At 36.8% G+C, this 19,505-nt stretch overlaps 3 protein-coding genes across 3 annotated transcripts; 1 reads left to right on the plus strand and 2 right to left on the minus strand.

Annotated features, from left to right (window-relative positions):
- The first annotated feature begins 3,315 nt into the window (after positions 1–3,315).
- Positions 3,316–8,939, plus strand: LOC147861360 (pyruvate dehydrogenase E1 component subunit beta-2, mitochondrial-like). The gene is made up of 14 exons (XM_087323459.1): positions 3,316–3,473; positions 4,300–4,374; positions 4,501–4,581; positions 4,670–4,696; positions 4,785–4,847; positions 4,932–5,018; positions 5,502–5,627; positions 5,711–5,844; positions 6,597–6,669; positions 6,751–6,816; positions 7,061–7,099; positions 7,179–7,303; positions 8,312–8,426; positions 8,526–8,939. Exons 1-14 carry the CDS (start codon positions 3,420–3,422, stop codon positions 8,592–8,594), a joined length of 1,134 nt encoding a protein of 377 aa, XP_087179585.1. The 5' UTR covers positions 3,316–3,419; the 3' UTR covers positions 8,595–8,939.
- On the minus strand, positions 8,766–12,632 carry LOC147861361 (pentatricopeptide repeat-containing protein At4g21300-like). Its single transcript, XM_087323458.1, has one exon. It carries the CDS (start codon positions 11,908–11,910, stop codon positions 9,727–9,729), a length of 2,184 nt encoding a protein of 727 aa, XP_087179584.1. The 5' UTR covers positions 11,911–12,632; the 3' UTR covers positions 8,766–9,726.
- A 3,703-nt stretch (positions 12,633–16,335) lies between these two features.
- On the minus strand, positions 16,336–19,407 carry LOC147861362 (uncharacterized). The gene is made up of 4 exons (XM_087323375.1): positions 19,291–19,407; positions 17,596–17,673; positions 17,384–17,439; positions 16,336–16,518 (listed from the first exon to the last, which is right to left on the minus strand). The coding sequence occupies exons 1-4, from the start codon at positions 19,405–19,407 to the stop codon at positions 16,374–16,376; spliced, it is 396 nt and encodes a 131-aa protein (XP_087179501.1). The 3' UTR covers positions 16,336–16,373.
- Positions 19,408–19,505: the final 98 nt, after the last annotated feature.

Here is a 19,505-nt window from a genome sequence, read left to right on the forward strand (position 1 = left end):
CATAAACAATGTCATCCATCTTTGCAAATTTGATATAAATATGTCAAAAAAAAGTGAAGCGCAAAGGTCATGATAGTATACAATAGGTAGAGGAGGCTTTGATTCGTAAAACCACTTAAAGATTTCAATTGATATTATATTATGTGTGTAAAATATATACACACAAACGCACACATATGAATAAGGTACATAATCAAATATTCTACGACAACACAACTCGCAATTGTGAGGGCCCATACCTTGAACATGTTACTTTGAAAAATGTAATATTTGTTTATACTACACCAAAGCAAGCAAGGATCTTGGATTTTCAAGCACATTGCTCTCGTGTAAATATATAGTGCTATGTATGCATCAATACCACACTCATGTTGATCTTATTGCATAAGACGAGTTGGTCGGTCTTTGTGAATATGTAATTCATAAAGAATAATGTTTGTACTAAAGTTTTCCTAACTATATCCTCACTTAGTTAGTGATGGGACAATTTTCTACAAAGCTCAAACAATAAAGTAATGAAACTTGGCAATTGGTGACCCTTATTATGTGCCAAGTTCTGCTCCGAACAAACACCAAATGCTTTAAATTTTCATTTAACACACAAGATTCTTTATATTTGGAGGTCCACATGTCCACCTTCCACGTCACATATAAAGGTGTTAAGTATGACTTCTCAATAAATTTTTAAGCAATCCCTGACAAGTCATAACTAAAAAGATGCATATAAAATTATATGGAAAGATGGTTTATTTTCCAATTGCATGGTTACCTTTGATGGGATACATTCACTTGACCAAAGCTACATGGAAAATCTCTGTGTTCAACCCAATATTACCCCAAAGTTCTTCCGACTAATCTTGCCTTGACATGAGATGGTTGGTTTGGCAATGTAGTCTATCACAAAGGATAAGGCAAATGAAGAATGGTAGCCATATTGTTTGTGGTTTCTCGTCCTTTGTGAAATGTTCCCTCAATAATCTCGTTTCCCCTGATACATTTTGCGGTTGTCCATCTAATATTGTTCATATTTGGTATCCTAACATTATCGATGGAATGTTTCAATCCAACAAGGATTTGCATAATAAATGGTGAGTTTCAAAGAAACAAGAGAAGCTTGCAACTTTTAACAAGGTTATTCCATGCATGATAACTTCATATGCTTAACAAATGCGTGGAGATATTAAATTATCATCAAAGATTAATGGAATGGTTAAAAGTTCTCACCAACAAAAATGATTTGTTAAGGAAATTAAAAGTATGACAAAAAAAGTACAAGAAAGTGAATGCTATAGAGTTAAATTAGAAGTAGAAGTTCCATGCCACTTTTTTTAAATATTTAAGTCATCCTAGTTCTCAAAAGTTTCTTTCCACAATCTAATATGATGCATTTTGAGGTTGCCCCGGCCCGTGTAAACGTGTTCATACTTCAATGGAATGTTACAATCCAATAAGGACTTGCATTAAATTTGCGCAAGCTTAAAATAAACTTGAGAAGCTTACAACACGAAGTTATTCCAAGTATGTGAACTTCACAAGCTTAACAAAACGAGTTGAGGAGATTAAGTTATCATTAAAGATGAATAAAAAGGTGAAAGCCTTCACCAACAAATGCAACAAGGATATGATCTATCGAGGAAAACAAATGTATGATGGAGAGAGTACGAGCAATTGAAAGACACAAAGTTAAAGCAGAACTAGAAGATTCATGCCACTTTTTAAACATTTACATTGTTCCAATTCTCAAAAATCCAAGTGACGAATTAGTGGGCACCACAATAAAACAATGATTTGTCAATAAAACCCCAATCAATAAGCACTTTTATGCATGATTCCAATGCACTTATTGGAGCTAGCGAAATCACAAGGTGTAATCAATGTGGCGGCCTACTTATGATCTTGATCTACTTTCAAATAGTTTGGGGTATTGACACAATGAGGGTGAGGGTGGATGGATCTATGGAAAACCCTATGTTTCTTGGAGAAGATGCTAATAAGAGGATGGGCATAAAGACAATAATATAAGCTTAGCCTTGATTTTTTTTAATCAACTTATCCAATCAAAACCCCCTCATTAAACTACAAATTGTGAAAGTTCTCCTTCTGAAGGTTATTGAGACGTGCAAAATAGTGAATATGCGCGACATCGTTGACGCATGAATTTCATTTGGAATCTATGTAAGTCATCAATCACCAAAGTTGAAGACTTGATACTTATGTCTCCATAATATACTACTTGTCAAAGTAATCACAAATATGCATGTTTTGAATGAAACTTTAAAAAATAAAGGTGAAAACATCAACATGAGATGAAATCCCACGAAAAATGTACAAACTTTCCATGTTCAAAAGTACTCAAAATAAAGGCGAAATGGTCGTGGAGAGATTAAAATTGATTGGAGACGATCATAAAGATATTGTCTTTGAATGAAGCTTTACACTCTATCTACAACTATTACGATGTTATATTTCTCGCAAAAATAGAGAAGGTTAAAAATGGAAAGTTGTTGATTTATAGCACGAGCCTCGTAAACAATGAGCAAAAAACTGAAATAAATGTGCAAACCAACAAGAATAACAAAGGTGCTGGATCGATGTTTGGGATGATAAGGGAAAACACAGTTATAGGATGGTATAAACCAAAGCACTCAAAGTGAACCCCATGCAACGTCACGCCATTCTCGACACAATTCAATTGGGCAAAAAAAACAAGCGACGAGTTAGCGAGAAGTGAGGAGGATATAACATACATGTACATACCGATACATTTTCGTGCCGCTTGGGAGGGGGGTTTGGAAATGTACACGCCGAGCCTGCGATGCGAGGTTCCTAGCATCACGCAAAGAGCACATATTCAAGTTGTTCAGGAATGACGTCCGGGCGGTCGGGCTTGATCGACCCGATCAGAACAGAGGATCGAGCAGGCGGGTCTGATTGACCCGATGAGAACAAAGGATCGAGCAGGTTGGTCAATTCGATGCATTTAATGCTTAGTTTTTTTTTTCTTTTTGTTTTGTCTTTCTGGTGTTTTGTTTTGTATAAGAGAGCAACACACACTATTCCCATGTCCATCTTGAGACTCGAGCGCGTGATCTCTTCTCTTCTTCTTCTTCTTCTTCTTCTTCTTCATTTTTCACAATTCATTATTAGTAAATAGAAACTTCCCCCCACGTTTCATTTATGTTAAGTTTTTAACAAACAAACGAAAAACACACAGAAAAGAAAGGAAAACAATTTAGTTAAGAAAAAAAAGCCAAACAAAATAGAAAAGAAAACACAGAGAGAGACAGAGAAAAGAAGAAGAAGAAGAAGGAGAAGGAGAAGAAGACGACGAACGGAAGAAGATCGAGTAGAACAGTCGCAGCAGAAGCAGAAGCTCCCTCCCGAGGGCCCTCCTCACAAATAGGACGCAGGTATCGGCTATGGCTTCTTCCGGCGTCTTCAGCTCTCTCAGAGGACACGCTTCTTCACTCCTGGTACTCCTCCCCCCCTCCCCCCTCCCCCTCTCTCTGTCGCTCTGTTATCTTTCTTTTTCCTTCACACGTTTGTGGCAGATCAGCTAGGCTCTTTACGATGAGAAGAAATGCGCATTCTTGATTTCTTTTCTCGCTCCCTTTTGGTTTTCTTGTTACACATTTTGGTGGATCGGATCTTTCACTCTTGTAATTGGAATGTCGCATTTTTGTGTTTGGCCGTATTCTTCATGGATTGGCTGAAAGGAGCTTCGTTTTTGGTTCTCGATTGGAATTTTGGTTTTCCTTTTCTCGTTAATCCAGGCTCCTCATTAAAGAAGCTTCGTTTTTTTTTTGTCTCTCTGTCATGAAATTGGCTTCTCAATGGAGTTACAATTACTTCCTTTGGATTTATTCTTTATTGACCTCCCTGAATGTGCTTCATTTTTGCACTTCTCTATCACAATTTTCTGATCCTTCTTTTATTTGGATTCACGCTGAGCTATTATTTGTCGTTCTGTTTTGGAATTTCAGCTCCCTTTACTGCTCAGTCTTTCCATTTGCATTCATGTTGTGGCAGATGTTGCGATTAGTTACATGGAGATTTGAGAAATGCTCTCTAAAGAAAGATTAGTCCCAGCCTTTGGTTTTAAAGTAGAGAATCTGCAAGTAGATTTAAGTTATTTTACGAGTGGCTTTCAGATATAGCATCACACCTTTTTGTTTGTTTTGTACTGTAGCCTGTGCTCTTTTCTTTACCAGTATATTCTGCTGATTCTTTAGCGGTAACAAACAAGAGACTCTGTTTTTCACCTTTTCTCTTCCTATCTTTATTTTCTTTATCTGGTAGCGTTCCCAAAGAGTAGCTGGAGGATGCACCATACCAACATTTGGCTTGAGGAGTTTTTGTGCTGCAGCTAAAGAGGTATGTTTTGAAATTTCCAGAAAAGATGTATGTATTTATAGATAGATAGATAGGTGGATGGATGGATGGATAGACAGAGATATGTGTGCATATGTGTGTGTGAGAGAGATTTATTTTACTATGTAGATGACTGTTCGGGATGCCCTCAACTCTGCCCTTGATGAAGAAATGACAGCAGATCCTAAAGTGTACCTTATGGGTGAAGAGGTAACTTTATTGCATTTTCTTCTGATAATCAAGTGGATATAAGTCATAGGAGAGCGTCTGATTTCATCTGTTTCTTGATGGTTTCTAGGTTGGAGAATATCAGGGTGCATACAAGGTATTAGATATTGGAGTTGATTTGTGTTTAAAGGGAGAAATTTGATTTCTCAAGGCTGAACCTGTATGCATGTTTCAAATTCACTTAGGTGTCAAAAGGCCTTCTACAGAAATTTGGACCTGACAGAGTGCTTGATACCCCTATAACAGAGGTATTTTCTTTATTCTTGTCAGAATTGATGTATACTTGAAATGATCATCTAACCATTTTGATGTTAAGTTTGGTAACACTGCAGGCTGGATTTACTGGGATTGCAGTTGGTTCGGCTTTCCATGGTCTCAAACCTATTGTGGAGTTCATGACTTTCAACTTTGCTATGCAGGTGATCTAGAAAATGCCATTTGTTTGTCATTTTCAGTCAAAACAATTCACTTTATCTCCTGTTCATTTACTCTACTTGTACACTTAACTTGTAAGTCCAGGCTATTTTGGTTTTACAAAACTATTTCCTATAAAGATATTTGAGTATGCATGCTTCGTTGATGTGTGTGAGAATTTTGCTGCCTATCATGTCACCTTTGGTACTCTACTCAATGTTTTTTATGTGAGAGGTAATGTGGATGTACTTCAGTAGATTTTGTGCACAAGAAACGAAAAAGGATGTACTTATATAGGTAAGAACCATAGGTTACATGTATGCACGTAGATAGGTTTTACGATATAGCATTTACTATATTTTTCTTGGACTGTGCTTATTTTTTGAGCCACATCTTGCGTGTAGGTTGATGGATGTTTTAAAGTTTCAAAGTTTTCCTGATATTGAATAACCTTTATCTCATCTGTGGACCTTGGTTTTTATGTACAGGCAATTGATCATATTATCAATTCTGCAGCAAAGACATTCTACATGTCTGCTGGGCAAATTTCAGTTCCTATTGTGTTTAGGGGACCAAATGGGGCTGCAGCAGGTGTTGCTGCTCAGCACTCACAGGTGATTTGACTTGATTTGATGATATATGTGAAGTTTAAGAATAGCAACGAGAGAACACGAAACAATTTTCCTTTTATGTGCAGTGTTTTGCTGCATGGTATGCATCATGCCCTGGTCTGAAGGTTCTCACCCCGTACTCTTCAGAGGATGCACGTGGATTGTTGAAGGCTGCAATTCGAGATCCAGATCCTGTGGTCTTCTTGGAGAATGAGCTATTGTAAGTAGGTTAAGTGAATTAAAATGGAGTATTGACTGAAAGAAGAGTATGCAATGAGTCTTCTTGTTTGCAATACCATCTTTGTGGTATTGGCATCTGAAGAACACAAACATTCAAGGAAATCTCTTGAGTTTTTTTCTAAATGCCCTCGAGTTTTCGTTATTTTCAAAGCACCATTCGTTAAACTTTGAAAAAGAGAACAGGGTACAAATTGAGCTTATGATCGCTCAAATAGTGCACCTGGTTAGAAATCTGTCATTCAAGACCTCAAAACTGAGGAAAAGGGATAAATTGACAATATAATTTGTCAGTGTACATATAATCTGTCTTTCTGAAAAGAGTGTAATCTGTCATTCTAGACCTCAAAACTGAGGAAAAGGGATAAATTAACAATATAATTTGTCAAAGTGTACATATAATCTGTCTTTCTGAAGATGACGAAGAGTGTATGGGAAATAACAAAAATTCATTGGCATTGGAAAGTAAAGAAAAACCCAGCGGTAAAAGTTTTCTTCTGAAAATTGATTCCTAAGATCAGAATATTGATGTTCTGTCATGCAGATAGTTAGATTGACCACTATGAAATTTCTCACAATAAGATTAGCATAGATTAGCATTCCAAAACTTGCTTCCTATATATACTTTTTCACAATAATGAATGTATGTACCCAGTGAAATCATTATTTTTATTCAAAAACTCCAAAAAATGTGTTGATGTTAAAGTCACGAGCACTGTCTTTTCCGCTTTCCAGATATGGAGAATTATTTCCAGTTTCTGCTGAAGTTCTTGATCCTAGCTTTGTTCTTCCTATTGGAAAAGCAAAGGTGAGAATTGGACAATGCACAGATGTATTCTTGTTGAAGCATGTTCTATCTACAATTCTGAATTGCTTCCTGTGAAAACAGATTGAACGTGAGGGAACAGATGTTACAATTACAGCTTTCTCAAAAATGGTTGGATTTGCTTTGAAGGTAAGCCTTGGTGACTAACAATTTTTGGGATTTTGGCTTTAGCCTTAGTAAGTTGCAATTAGTTGAAGTGAAGCTGGATCCTATAACCAATAATCAATTGCTTTGATTCTTGAACACTGAACATATGATGAGAAGGATCAACAGTATTTCTATGCTTCATCAATGTAGTTAATTACTCAGTTTTAGTGTCATTCTGTAAAAAGATGGATTGTATTAATGTGTACTTTTTTTTATCTGATTTTAGGCAGCAGATCTCTTAGCCAAAGAAGGGATCAACGCTGAGGTAAAGTTGAGTTCACACCTTTTTTTTCTTGTTTATGAGAATATTGACGACATCTTAAAGGTTCATTGGTTTCATGTAGGTCATAAACCTGCGGTCAATCAGGCCCCTTGACAGAAAAACAATTAATGCCTCTGTTAGAAAAACCAATAGGCTAGTTACTGTAGAAGAAGGATGGCCACAACATGGTATTGGTGCAGAAATTTGGTGAGCCAATTTTGTTATGCTTACATTTGTGTCTGATTATATGTCTGAAAATGATGATTTGTGTTTGCACTAGACAGAATGATGAAAATGACCATCTCATGTCACATATGCTTGAGTTGCTATGATTAAGCTAGATTACTTCAGCAGCAACTCATGAAAGACAATAGTTTGAATAGGCAGATTCCTGAGGATTCACTGACTAAACATATCAAGGTTAAATCTTTACTGGATTGTATTCAGCTTTCACTGACTAAAAATATCAAGGTCAAAACTTTACTGGATTGTATTCAGCTTTCACTGAGTAAGCATATCAAGCTCAAATCTTTACTGGATTGTATTCAGCTTTCACTGACTAAACATATCAAGGTCAAATCTTTACTGGATTGTATTCAGCTTTCACTGACTAAACATATCAAGGTCAAATCTTTATTGGATTGTATAGCGCTTTCACTGAGTGAACATATCAAGGTCAAATCTTTACTGGATTGTGTTCAGCTTTCACTGACTAAACATATCAAGGTCAAATCTTTACTAGATTGTATTCAGCTTTCACTGACTAAACATATCAAGGTCAAATCTTTATTGGATTGTATTCAGCTTTCACTGGCTAATAATATCAAGGTCAAATCTTTACTGGATTGTATTCTTCTTTACTGGAGTTATGATCATCTTCAATCCAGAGTTGACGATCTCAATTAATCCCTCCACCCTCTTAGGCTATGTAGTGATACATCCCATTTATTGCCGCAATCTTCCTCTTCTTATATTCCTACATGCCAAGTGTCTTGAGATAGGCTTATTGTGTAGATAGATAGCTTTAACTCGATATATGTGATTACTTGCTTGGTTGTCTAGAATTATTGAGGATTTTATTTAAACATCTCTTGTGGTAATTCTATTGTCCTCAATACAACTGAATACTTTGGTCATTGTATGGATAATACTCTAGAAGTAGATGAAATTTGTAGGTGTTTCCCCTTATTCTAATGGTGGACTCCTTTAATGCAGTATGAGTGTGGTTGAAGAGAGCTTTGAATATCTGGATGCTCCTGTTGAGCGAATAACTGGTGCAGATGTGCCGATGCCATATGCCGCAAACTTGGAAAGACTGGCTGTACCTCAGGTAATTGCTTAATGCAACGAGTTTTCTCCACTAAAAAGAGACTACATGACACCTCAACCCATGTCATTGATACAATGGAATTGGCTTTCTTGCTGGCAGATAGAGGACATTGTGCGTGCAGCCAAGCGAGCTTGCTACAGATCTATTCCATTAAGAGCAACAGCTTAGGAGAGTGTTTGCAAAGAGCAAATGTTTAAGAGGTGTTTGAAGACAACTTTCCAAGAGCAGCAGCTTAAAGAAACACCTGATAGTGGGCAGATCCCAATTCCATTCCATGTTATGAACTGCCTCCAATGAATAATATCATCTTTTAGCCTTGAGTTGGTTCACCCTCGTGCATTTTTGATGCTATAGATGGCCTTTGGGGTGCCTGTATTTTTATATAAGCTCGATGGGGTTACTCTGTAATTGAGAGCTTCCGTTAGTGTATGCATGTTTGTGGCTAAATGCCGTTGAAAATAAGATATTTCATGTTTAAACAATGGGATGAAAAGTTGTTTTATATTTACTAAAGGCCAATATCATTAACTAGATTGGTATGAAGACGAATGCGGATGCAATCAGGTAAATGGAGATACTACCAGTGATTTAAGTAAGAAAGTTTGAGCATCAATGCTTATAAACTTTGAAATGTCTGCTTGATAAAAGAAAATTCAGGTATACTGTTGAACGTTGGGGCAAACTAAATTGGATAGCTCCTATACATCCCATTTTTTGAAAGGTGTATGTAGGTTTTCTGCTCGGAATGTTTGCAATGGTTTTTAGTATCAGTTCTTGTTTTTAGTAATGATCACCAATATTTAATTGCCAAAACTTCCAGATAGGTTGATGCCCTTGAGTGCTAATCATTGACTGGGACGGGACCTAATTGATAGCAGAATTGTTGCACATAGCATTGACATTCAACTTGGTAGGTTAATTTTGTATTTATGTTGTGTTGGATATTCTGTTTCAAAATTATATGATTGTGTCAAAGATCTGAGCAGATGCAAGAAAGGATTCTAGATATTGGTCATAGCTCCTTTTACTAGGGGAAGGGGATTTCAAATCGATCTAGCAGTTTGTCGGACATTGAAACCTTAGCTCATAAGATCTTGGAGTTCTCGGAAGTCTATAGAACAAATGATGTCACTAACATCAAGACCTTGGAGCTCTTGAAGATCTTGGAGTTTCTAAAGTTTCTAGGATGTTGTGGAATTTATGTATCATCTTTCATTGCTCTAGAAATGTCTAAAGAACTTGTCCAAACTAAGCTTTTCATCCTAAGGATACTAGTTGGAACTTCAGTTACGAAAGAGGGTCACTCACAATGTGGGTCTATACAAAGGCAATCCGAATCATTTAATGTCAAAACATTATGGAAGGCTTTTCTTCCAAGCTCTACATTCCCCCATTTCTGGCAAGAGGTCAGCACAGTTCTTAACAACACGGCATTAGGCTGAGTAGGCATTCTTTCCATAATTACTATTGCGTTGCGCAATTCACCGACACGTGCAAGGAGATCAACCATGCAACCATGATGCTGAAATGTAGGGAGAATACCATACTCTTTACTCATAATCTCAAAGTATGTTAGACCCTGATTCACTAGACCTACTTGACTACATACACTAAGAACACTTGTAAATGTGATGACATCCGGCCGTTTACCTTCTCGTGTCATTCTGTCAAATAAAGTAAATACAGTATTGCTTTGACCAAGTTGGACATATCCAGCGATAAGAGAATTCCACAAGATTACATCTTGAATAGAAAGCTTATCAAACACTTGTTGGGCAATTGGAAGCAACCCACATTTTGCATACATATCCACCAATGTACTGCCAACAATGAGATTCATTTCCAAACCCTTCCTCATGATATCAGCATGTAATTTTCGGCCTTTTACTGCTGCTCCAATGTTACCACATGCTTTCAGAGTACAAACAAATGTGGCAGCAGTGGCAGAGAAACCCTCTGATCGCATTTGTTCGAAATAGTGAAGAGCTTCTTCAGGTTGATCTTGCCCAGCATATCCAGTGATCAAAGTAGTCCATGAGATGATATCTCGAATCCGAAGATTGTCGAATACTTCTTGAGCTTTGACAAAAATGCCACATTTCACATACATATGAATCAATGCATTACCAACCAGAAGATGGTCTCTTTCCAACAATCCTTTTCTAGCAATCTCTGCATGTATTTCTTGGCCTCTTTCTATTGCTCCTATGTTACCACATGCCTTCAAACAAGAAAGATAGGTTGCGACATTTGGTGAGATGTGCTCGAGTTGCATCAATTTCAGACAAATGAGGGCATCTTCATTATGACCATGGTTCACATAACCTGAAATGAGAGTAGTCCATAAAATTATACCCCTATTTGGAAGATAGTCAAACACTTCCTGTGCTTTTTTAAGGAAACCACATTTGGTACACATATCAAGCAAGGCACCACCAACAAGAGCATCTCTTTCTAATCCTTTTCTGGTAACCTCATAATGTATTTTTTGACCCATTTCTATATTTCTTAGGCTCCCACAAGCTCTCAAGCCGCATGCATAGGTGATCACGTTTGGGGAAATTCCCTCGAGTTGCATTTGTTTGAAACAAGTCAATGCTTCTGCACCTTGCCCATGTTTAACATACCCTGCAATAAGTGATGTCCAAGCTATAACATTTTTAAGTGCTAGTCTTTCAAACACTTCATGTGCTTTAGAGAACAGGCCACATTTGGCATACATATCTACCAATGCGTTGCTTAATTTAACATCATCTTCATGCAGTTTCTTCCTGTAAACTTCACCATGTATCTCTCTGCCCTTCTCTATTGCACCCAAGTTCCCACAAGCTCTCAAACTGCAAATATATGTGACCACATTGGGAGAGATGCCCTCAACTTGCATCTTTTCAAAGCATGCCAATGCATTAGCATCGAACCCACAATTTACATAAGCTGTGATGAGTGCATTCCATATAACAGTATCTCTAACTGGGGAATAACTATCAAACACTTCTTCTCCTTTACTAATACACCCACATTCGGCATACATAGTGATCAAACTACTTCCAAGAAAGAGATCCCCTTTGAGAAGTCCATTACTGGCAATAAGCTCGTGTATTTCTTGACCTGCCTGCATATCCTTCAACTCACCGCATGCTTTGATTAACGCAAGAAATATTTGTCCATAGGCATCAATGGAACCACATTTTTGCATCTTTTTATAGAGGACAAGGGCATGTTGAAACATACCAGAATCCACATGTCCAGTGATAATAGAATTCCAGGAAGAAATATTTGGATCAATGAGCTTTTCAAAGACCTTCCGGGCAGAGCACAGTCTTCCAACCACTACTAGCATGGAGACCAAATAGTTGCCTACACAGTGGTGGGTATTCAGCCCACTTCTATTCATATACTCAAGCACTTGGGTAGCTGAAAGAGCACCTCTCTCTTTCCTGCATCTGTATAGAAGACATGAAATAGTTTCCACAGAAGCAGGCATCCTCTGGATTTTTGGGTTTCAACCTCATGTTAAATCCTTCTTGGGCAGGAAGTCTAGGTCTTTGAAGGAACTCATTGCATATTTAGGAGTTTCAACCCCAATGTTAAATACTTGCTGGGCTGGAATTAGGGGTCCTGGACGGGACCCCCTATGCGTTTCAGATTTACGACCTAAACCTAATCATTGTTCAATGTGTCCTGATGAGTTTTAGGGTTTCAACTGAAGGCCGAATCCAATTCACCCTTTACTAACGTTAACTTTTCCTTGGAGGTAATAAGTGGTATTCTGATTTTAGGGTTTTAGCCAAAGCCTAATTCAATACATCTTTTACCGATGGTTAAATCCTTTTTGGGTTCGTAATCACTGGTTCCTGAAGAGAATCATTATGGGTTCTAGGATTTCAACCTAAACCCCAAGCCAAAACATCATTTACTGACGTTAACCATTCTAGAGTTGCAATGACTTATCGTTTTTAGGGTTGCAAAAGGGACGTTAAATCCTTCACTGGTAAATACTAAATCACTGGGTTTTTGTTAAGACCTATGATAAGTCTTCAGGGTTTCAGCAATGTGGATTTAAGGCGTTTCCAACATAAATCTATTTTAGGATTTCGACAATACGTTAACCATTCCTGGGCAGCAATCACCGGTTCTTGAATGGAACCCTTCTGGTTTCTAGGGTTTTCAAGGAGAACAACCTTTATTGATATCCAATTCTTCTTCGGGAGGAAAAGTTATCTTGAATGGAAAATCAGAGGAGTAGTTAGAACTTAGGGATTCCAAATTGATCAGTCATGGTTCCTTCCGATGATGCCATCCGTTGTAGATCTCTTTGTCTCTGTGTGGCACTGGTCATCATGGACTGTACAGAAAAAAGAAGTGTTGTTCTCAAAGTTATAACTAGCTTAATGTGGCTAGACCTCTAATGTTTGGCTAGGCCTCTAATGTCATGTAGCTATATGTAGCTCTATATTATTTGTCACTTCTCTTAATGCTAATACTAACTAGCTTAATGTGACCAAACCTCTAAAATTATGTAGCTATATGTACCTCTCTGTTATTTGTCACGTTATTTGTCACCTCTCTTAATGCTAACACTAACTAGCTTAATGTGCCTAGACTCTCTAATGTTATGTAGCTATATGCACCTCTATATTCTTTGTCACCTCTCTTAATGCCAATGCTAACTAGCTTTAGCTTAATGTGGCTAGACTCTCTAATGTTCTGTAGCTATCTATATGTACCTCTATGTTATTTGTCACCTCTCTTAATGCTAATGCGAAACCTCTTATATATCATGTGATCTCAAGACAACTTCATGCACTAATGATTGAATCTTCTAAGCTAAGCAACAATAGTGCGATGCCTTAAAGTTCCTATGTTCTTGTCTTCGGGGCCGATCATATTGTGTGTGTGATCCCAAGACAGCTTCATGCACCAATGATCGAGTCTTCTAAGCAACAATAGTGCAGTGCCTTTAAGCTCATATGTTCTCGTCTTCCTGGTCGATCAGATTGCGTGCGAGCCATCTGAACATGCCAGCACTTATATACCATTTTAGCTCATCTTGTTGTGTTCTTGTTGCTCAAGTTGTTGCGAACCATTGGAAGATGGCACAAAAAGATGTGCCCATTTTCCCTTCAAAGAGTTATTAACACGTGAGGAAGCAAGTGATCTGATTTTGATTCTAGCCCAAAACTTGTCTTCAGGGGTGGTGGGCCTTGCGAAGATATCAAACAAATATAGAAGGGGCCCCGACTATTTTTACCTATTATATTTTAACATGTGAAGTATCAACAGTTTGCCTTTTCCGAAGAGATTGCTTCCCTATGAAAAGCCTAACAAAATGTAGACATGAAACATTTCAATTTGTCATTTTCCTTGTAAAGTTGAGCTTGTGAGTGTGGATGGATTGCCCAAACCTTGAAACATGACCTTGTAGCATATAATAGGTAAAGAGAGTCGAATGTATCTAATGTAAGGCATATGAATATAAAGGCCTTGTTACATTTTCACAATACGACAATAGAGTCACGTCTTGCACTCAAATATATTAAATAACATGTATCTATTGTATATGTGCAAGCCATCTCCAATTATTGAGTTTTGAGTATTGACATTTTGTATTACAACACATGACCTTGTTATGAACCCTTTATGAGTTATAATGGGTGTATGACAACATTCTCCTAGTCACATCAAAGAATTGAATTAGGAAATCTAGAAGAACCAACATGACAATTCATAAGTTGGAAGAATGAGCTTGATAGGGATTTTGTTCTATATGGTGAGGCATTTTAGGTCGAAGAATCTTAAGAAGATAGAGCATATTATTTGTGTTTTAATCACTTCTCGTGTTAAAACCCTAAGAGGCGTGTACTTATTATATCAAATGGTTAGTTTACAAGGATTTCATACTATTGCTTTATTTGTTTTGATAGCTCCATTCACGGGATGTTCAAAAGGAGTGGTTGCTTTTAGAGTGTGGTCATGATACTAGCAACCTAAACTCCTTTTGCTTTTAGAATGTGGTCATTAAACCAACAACCTAAACATAACACTCTAGATAAATTTGAATCAAGTCAATGATAGACATTGATTATGATGGAAAAATTCCTCATGTGATATAATATCACAATGAGCAAGATATACTTTCGTGTTTTTCATGGGAGAAATTCCTCATCATGTGAATAATCCACATGAATACTATGAACCCATTGGGGCTTAGAGCCAAGGCTATTTAAGTACAATCTCTACTTAATGAGTTTTCCTATAAAGTCTATGATTGTTATAACCACCATGTTATTTCTTTTAATATCATGGTAATATCAAGAAACTTCCTTTTTTAGGGGTCTCCTCACTCAATGTGTTATTATGGCTTTTAACTAGTGTGGATGGCTCACAATCTCTTATAGTGAGTACAATGACATTATTGCAACCAATCAATCCATAAAAACAATATAAAATGTGACTGATAAGATGTTTTTCTAGCTTATATGGTTAGAATCCACACATAACTGGAGCTTATGATTTTGCACCTTTGTACTAAAATGCTTGTTTATGGTGTGCCTATGAGGATGACTCTTGTGAAGTGATGTATATATTAACATCGTAGTATAATCTTGGTATTGATCCCACCATGTTTCAATTGAAACATGCTTTGGTTGCATATTTCCATGTTACATGCGTGTGAGACCCTTCAGTCGATAAGGCTTTTGAGATCTTCATATTTCATCCTTCCTCAATGCAATGCTCTTTAAAGATCAATGTAATGAGAATAAGAATTAGTCTAGAGTACAATGCCTATTTTTGGAGAAAAAGAGAGAGAGTACAATGCATAGAATATATGGTCGTGGATCAAAGAATAATAGGGTTCAAGGGAAGGATGTTTATATTTTATGGATTCCAAAGAGGAGAACAAGTCATCGGACAAAATAACAACCATTTCAACTATAGATGTCTCATTAAAAAATCCTCTTTAGACAAAAAAGATTTTTTTAAGAAAGGGCAAATTTTCCATCAACTTTACTCTTTTTGCTTAAATATGGTCACCTTATGCAACCGACAATTTGACCCAACACATCCCTTAGCTATACAAAAATTTTACAAAAACCTAAACACCAAATTCCTCCTAGACATGTTTTAAAGACAATATAGAAATAAGGCTATTTGGCTAGTTGGTTAAAAGTTTGCATGCAACGTTTGAATTAGCATGAACAATTTATTCAACTAATACTATCATTAAGAAGATAATCAATAAAATAATAAGATGGGCTGATTAAATAAATAACGAAATATGAGAGCAAGAAAGTTAGTAGGATTTAGGTTCAATGTCTACCCCTTTATTTGTAGACCTCTTTAAGGTAAACCGTAAGAGTATTTACGAGTGTTCATTATCCCCCCCAAAAACAAGGGGCTTGGGTAAGATTAGCTCTCGCTTTTTCTTTAAAAAGAATTAAGGATGTACAATTCATGCTTTGAGTTTGCATCGCCATTGATACCTGGTTTTCGTCACAACACACACATACAAATATTATGTACAAGATCCTCAAATAGACAGAGCATCCATGTTACCAATTATATCTTCTTGTCAACTGATGATGTTGCAAGTTTCTAAACATTTATTAATAAATAAGGAAAGTGTTCATATTGCATTACTAACTCTCTTGCAGTCTGGTCAATGATATAATAGCAAGTCAGTAGACATTGATAACACATCGATATTGGGTATGTTATGGTTTATGTGCCTTTGTAGAGTTTACCAAGTAAAAGTCATGACTACAAAAGAACAATGCATGTATAGAAGAATGACATTTTTTCAATGATACAAAATTGGGATTAGCTTTTACACTAAAAGTTAGTGTAGAATTTGATCTGAAGTTTATATTTTGATATATTGACAAATCACATACACAAAATTGTAGGTTTAGGTTAATGAGAAAGAAACAATCAACCTCATCAAGTTCAAGTAGTGCTTGTCTTATTCTTCTCATCTTGTAATGTTGCATACTTAGATGTATCGTCAAATGAAATCTCAATTTGTTGGGGTGGGGGATACGGATCATTTTTTAGCAAAAATGCAGCTAAATATTGAATTGGATTCGAAGGCCTGGACCATTGAACATAAGTTTTTTCACTAAGTCATGTGAAATTCACATATTTAAGCTAACACAATATATCCTAATTTACTACACATCAATGTTATCCTACTTGAAGTTGGTAGTGCTATAAGGGTTTCATAACTTTCAATATATAAATCCCTTCATCACTCATAAATTTTAGTGCATGTGTTCATATGTATAATAAGATAGTAAATGGGTGATGGGAGAGGCGGAAAGAGAAACAACAAATTTATCTGAAAGGTCACTAATATAGGAAAACCGAACCGATGGATGAAGTGGTACAACTATTAGAATCACATCAAGTAACAAGAAAAACAAAAAAATTCCCTAAGGATTAGTAAGAGAGTAAGAAAGAGAGGATAGAAGTCATTGAATAGCACTTTGTAGAGATTTTCCATGGAATGAATTGTATCTATGGAAAGATACAATTTATTAAATGATTCAAAATCATTGTATAGATACAAGGAACTAGACAAAATGGAGAACCAAGATTTCCTTTTTGTTTTTACTATATACACTACCCTCTACGTGTAGTGTATGAGAAAATTAACTTGACGATACGAATATTAGATGTTATGGGAAAATTAACTACACCAACCTTCTAGATGAACCTAAAAATAAGAGTTATGTCCGCGCTTTCAGTTTTCGTCATGTAAAAGGATAACATAAATTATTAGAGGCCGATAAATCTAGACCCCCTTTTGATTTTAGTCTTGCAAAATTTAAACAACGTTTCACTTCTTTCCTTTAGGAAATATGATGCAAGATCAAGGCGTCATGTGGCATGTTGATTTGTATAGTTAATACTAATGCACGTTCTTTTGATTGAGACAATCATAGAAGAAAATATACCTTTCTAAGACGAGATGTTGCAAACCTTGTAATAACAATGGCACAACTGTTTCCTCCTAGAAACAAAGGAGCTCGTATTAGAAGAAGTCTTTTTTTGTATTTTGAATTTTCGTAATAATACATATTTTGATACACAACTTTGTTTAATTCAATCATTTGCACATCCTTGATTGATAGTAATTAGAATAAATTGTCAAGGAACCAATTAATACCAAGTAGAAACGAATCGGCTTGGCACGAAGCTCAATTCTATGCTTAAGCTCCATTGCAGCTCGTTGTGCAACTTCACCCTACAACACGAAAATAGATTTAATGTGAACGAATACATCATGGGTCTAAGGTTGCAAAACTAATGGCGTAAATGTATGACAAGGGAAGGACACAACAAGACATCAAGTGCTAAATCACCATGTGTTTGAAACACTATTAACTTTATTCATTGGAAAATAAGAGACTTTAAATGTCCCTGCAAATGGTTCATTGTTTGTAGGTCCACACTATTACTTTATTGGATTCTAAAATAGCAAAAAATATAAGCACAATGGTGGAGTGGTGACGCTCGTGCTTTGTGATGTTAAGATTGTGTATTAAAGTCTAGAGCCATTAGTTTGTTGTTGGAACCATTGCATTCAAGTCTTGAGCAATCGATTTGACTGATGCATCCATTACTAAGAATGTCTTCATAAATTTAGTTCGAAAATATACATACTCGCTCCCCAAAAAAAGGGGGGTTCTACGGCATTGACAAGGAGTGATGATAGCCGTAGCCTTGCCAGTATAACGCGATAGAACCTTGAGCTAATTTTAAAGGGTTGGGAGAGAAAAAGGATAGAAAATAAAATAGGAGGAACATAAATAAGCTATAAATGCAAACTTTGCCTCTTGAATGCTCAATCCAAGACGTGTAAAATCATCAACTTCACAATACATAATATCAAATATGTAATATATCGTCTCTAACCAAAACATCAACATCCAAAATCGTATTGATTATGAAATTGATGTCGAATATAGAGTTTTCTTGACTTTTACGCAAGGTGGTTTTGATTTCCTTTTCTCATTGATTGGGCATTTATGGAGAACCCAAGGATACATGATGGGAAATACCTCCATCCTACAGTCACATGGTACCATGTGGTTTTCGTCATATGCCCTGACCAATGTAGAATGAATTTATAGTGTTTGATACATGCCTAGTCTCCTAGGCACAACACATCAAAACACTCACATATTACCATACAATATTAGTCGATTTGAAAACCCCAAAATCTCCAACCAATGTTGAATGTGGATAGACTCCTCGACGCCTATTCGGTCTCCTACTCATACATAGAAACCCTTACAATGGTACCATATGGGGTATGTGTCAATATATAATGCCAAGCCTCGATCAATGAAAGACGAATATTGTAGAGATGCCGAATTCTAAACAATGCACTCTCCTACTCTCACACCAAAAGACTCACATGGTACCATACAATGTTACTCGATATATATATCCCCCCACCCCTAGAGAGCTCGAGCTCGAGCTTGATCGATCAACATTTGAACGGAACGGATGCAAAGTGCTCGAAAGCTCACTCAAATCTCCTACTCACAACCCAATACGGACCACCCACATGTTGGCTAAGATTAATACCATCACCAATAATGCATAGATTGGATGTGCGAGCTCGGGCAGGCTTTACAAACCACCGGGAATCGGAACCGAACCACTCTAACTCTAAGAATCGATGGAGGAACCCGGTTCCTTTTGAGAAGAGGTGGAGCTTTTTTTGGTTTTGATATGTAGAGAGACCATGGGGAGCAACCCAAGTTCAAAGGGGATTTGTGAATCAATGATCCTTCTTGTTCTTTTCTTTTTTTCTATTAGAAGAAAAAGAAATTGTTGTTCAAGAATGTTTTACCTCCACAGGATCATCGAACCAAACTTCATCAAAGGAAGGGCCAGGAGGCGGTTGTGGAATATTCTCTTGGGCGGACGGAATATTCTCCTGTCGTGGTGGATCTTCTTGGGTCGCCATCTTCTCCTTTCTCTTCTCTCTTGTCTATACACACAAAAGAAACAACCGCCTTGGTTTTGCTTCCCATTCCATGCACCCTTTCACACTTGGTGAGTGGA

This window comes from Azolla caroliniana, unplaced genomic scaffold (genome assembly GCF_043228905.1).
Source record: "Azolla caroliniana isolate FFs.n. ecotype wild unplaced genomic scaffold, voAzoCaro1.0.p SCAF_8, whole genome shotgun sequence".
Taxonomy (NCBI): Eukaryota; Viridiplantae; Streptophyta; class Polypodiopsida; order Salviniales; family Salviniaceae; genus Azolla; species Azolla caroliniana.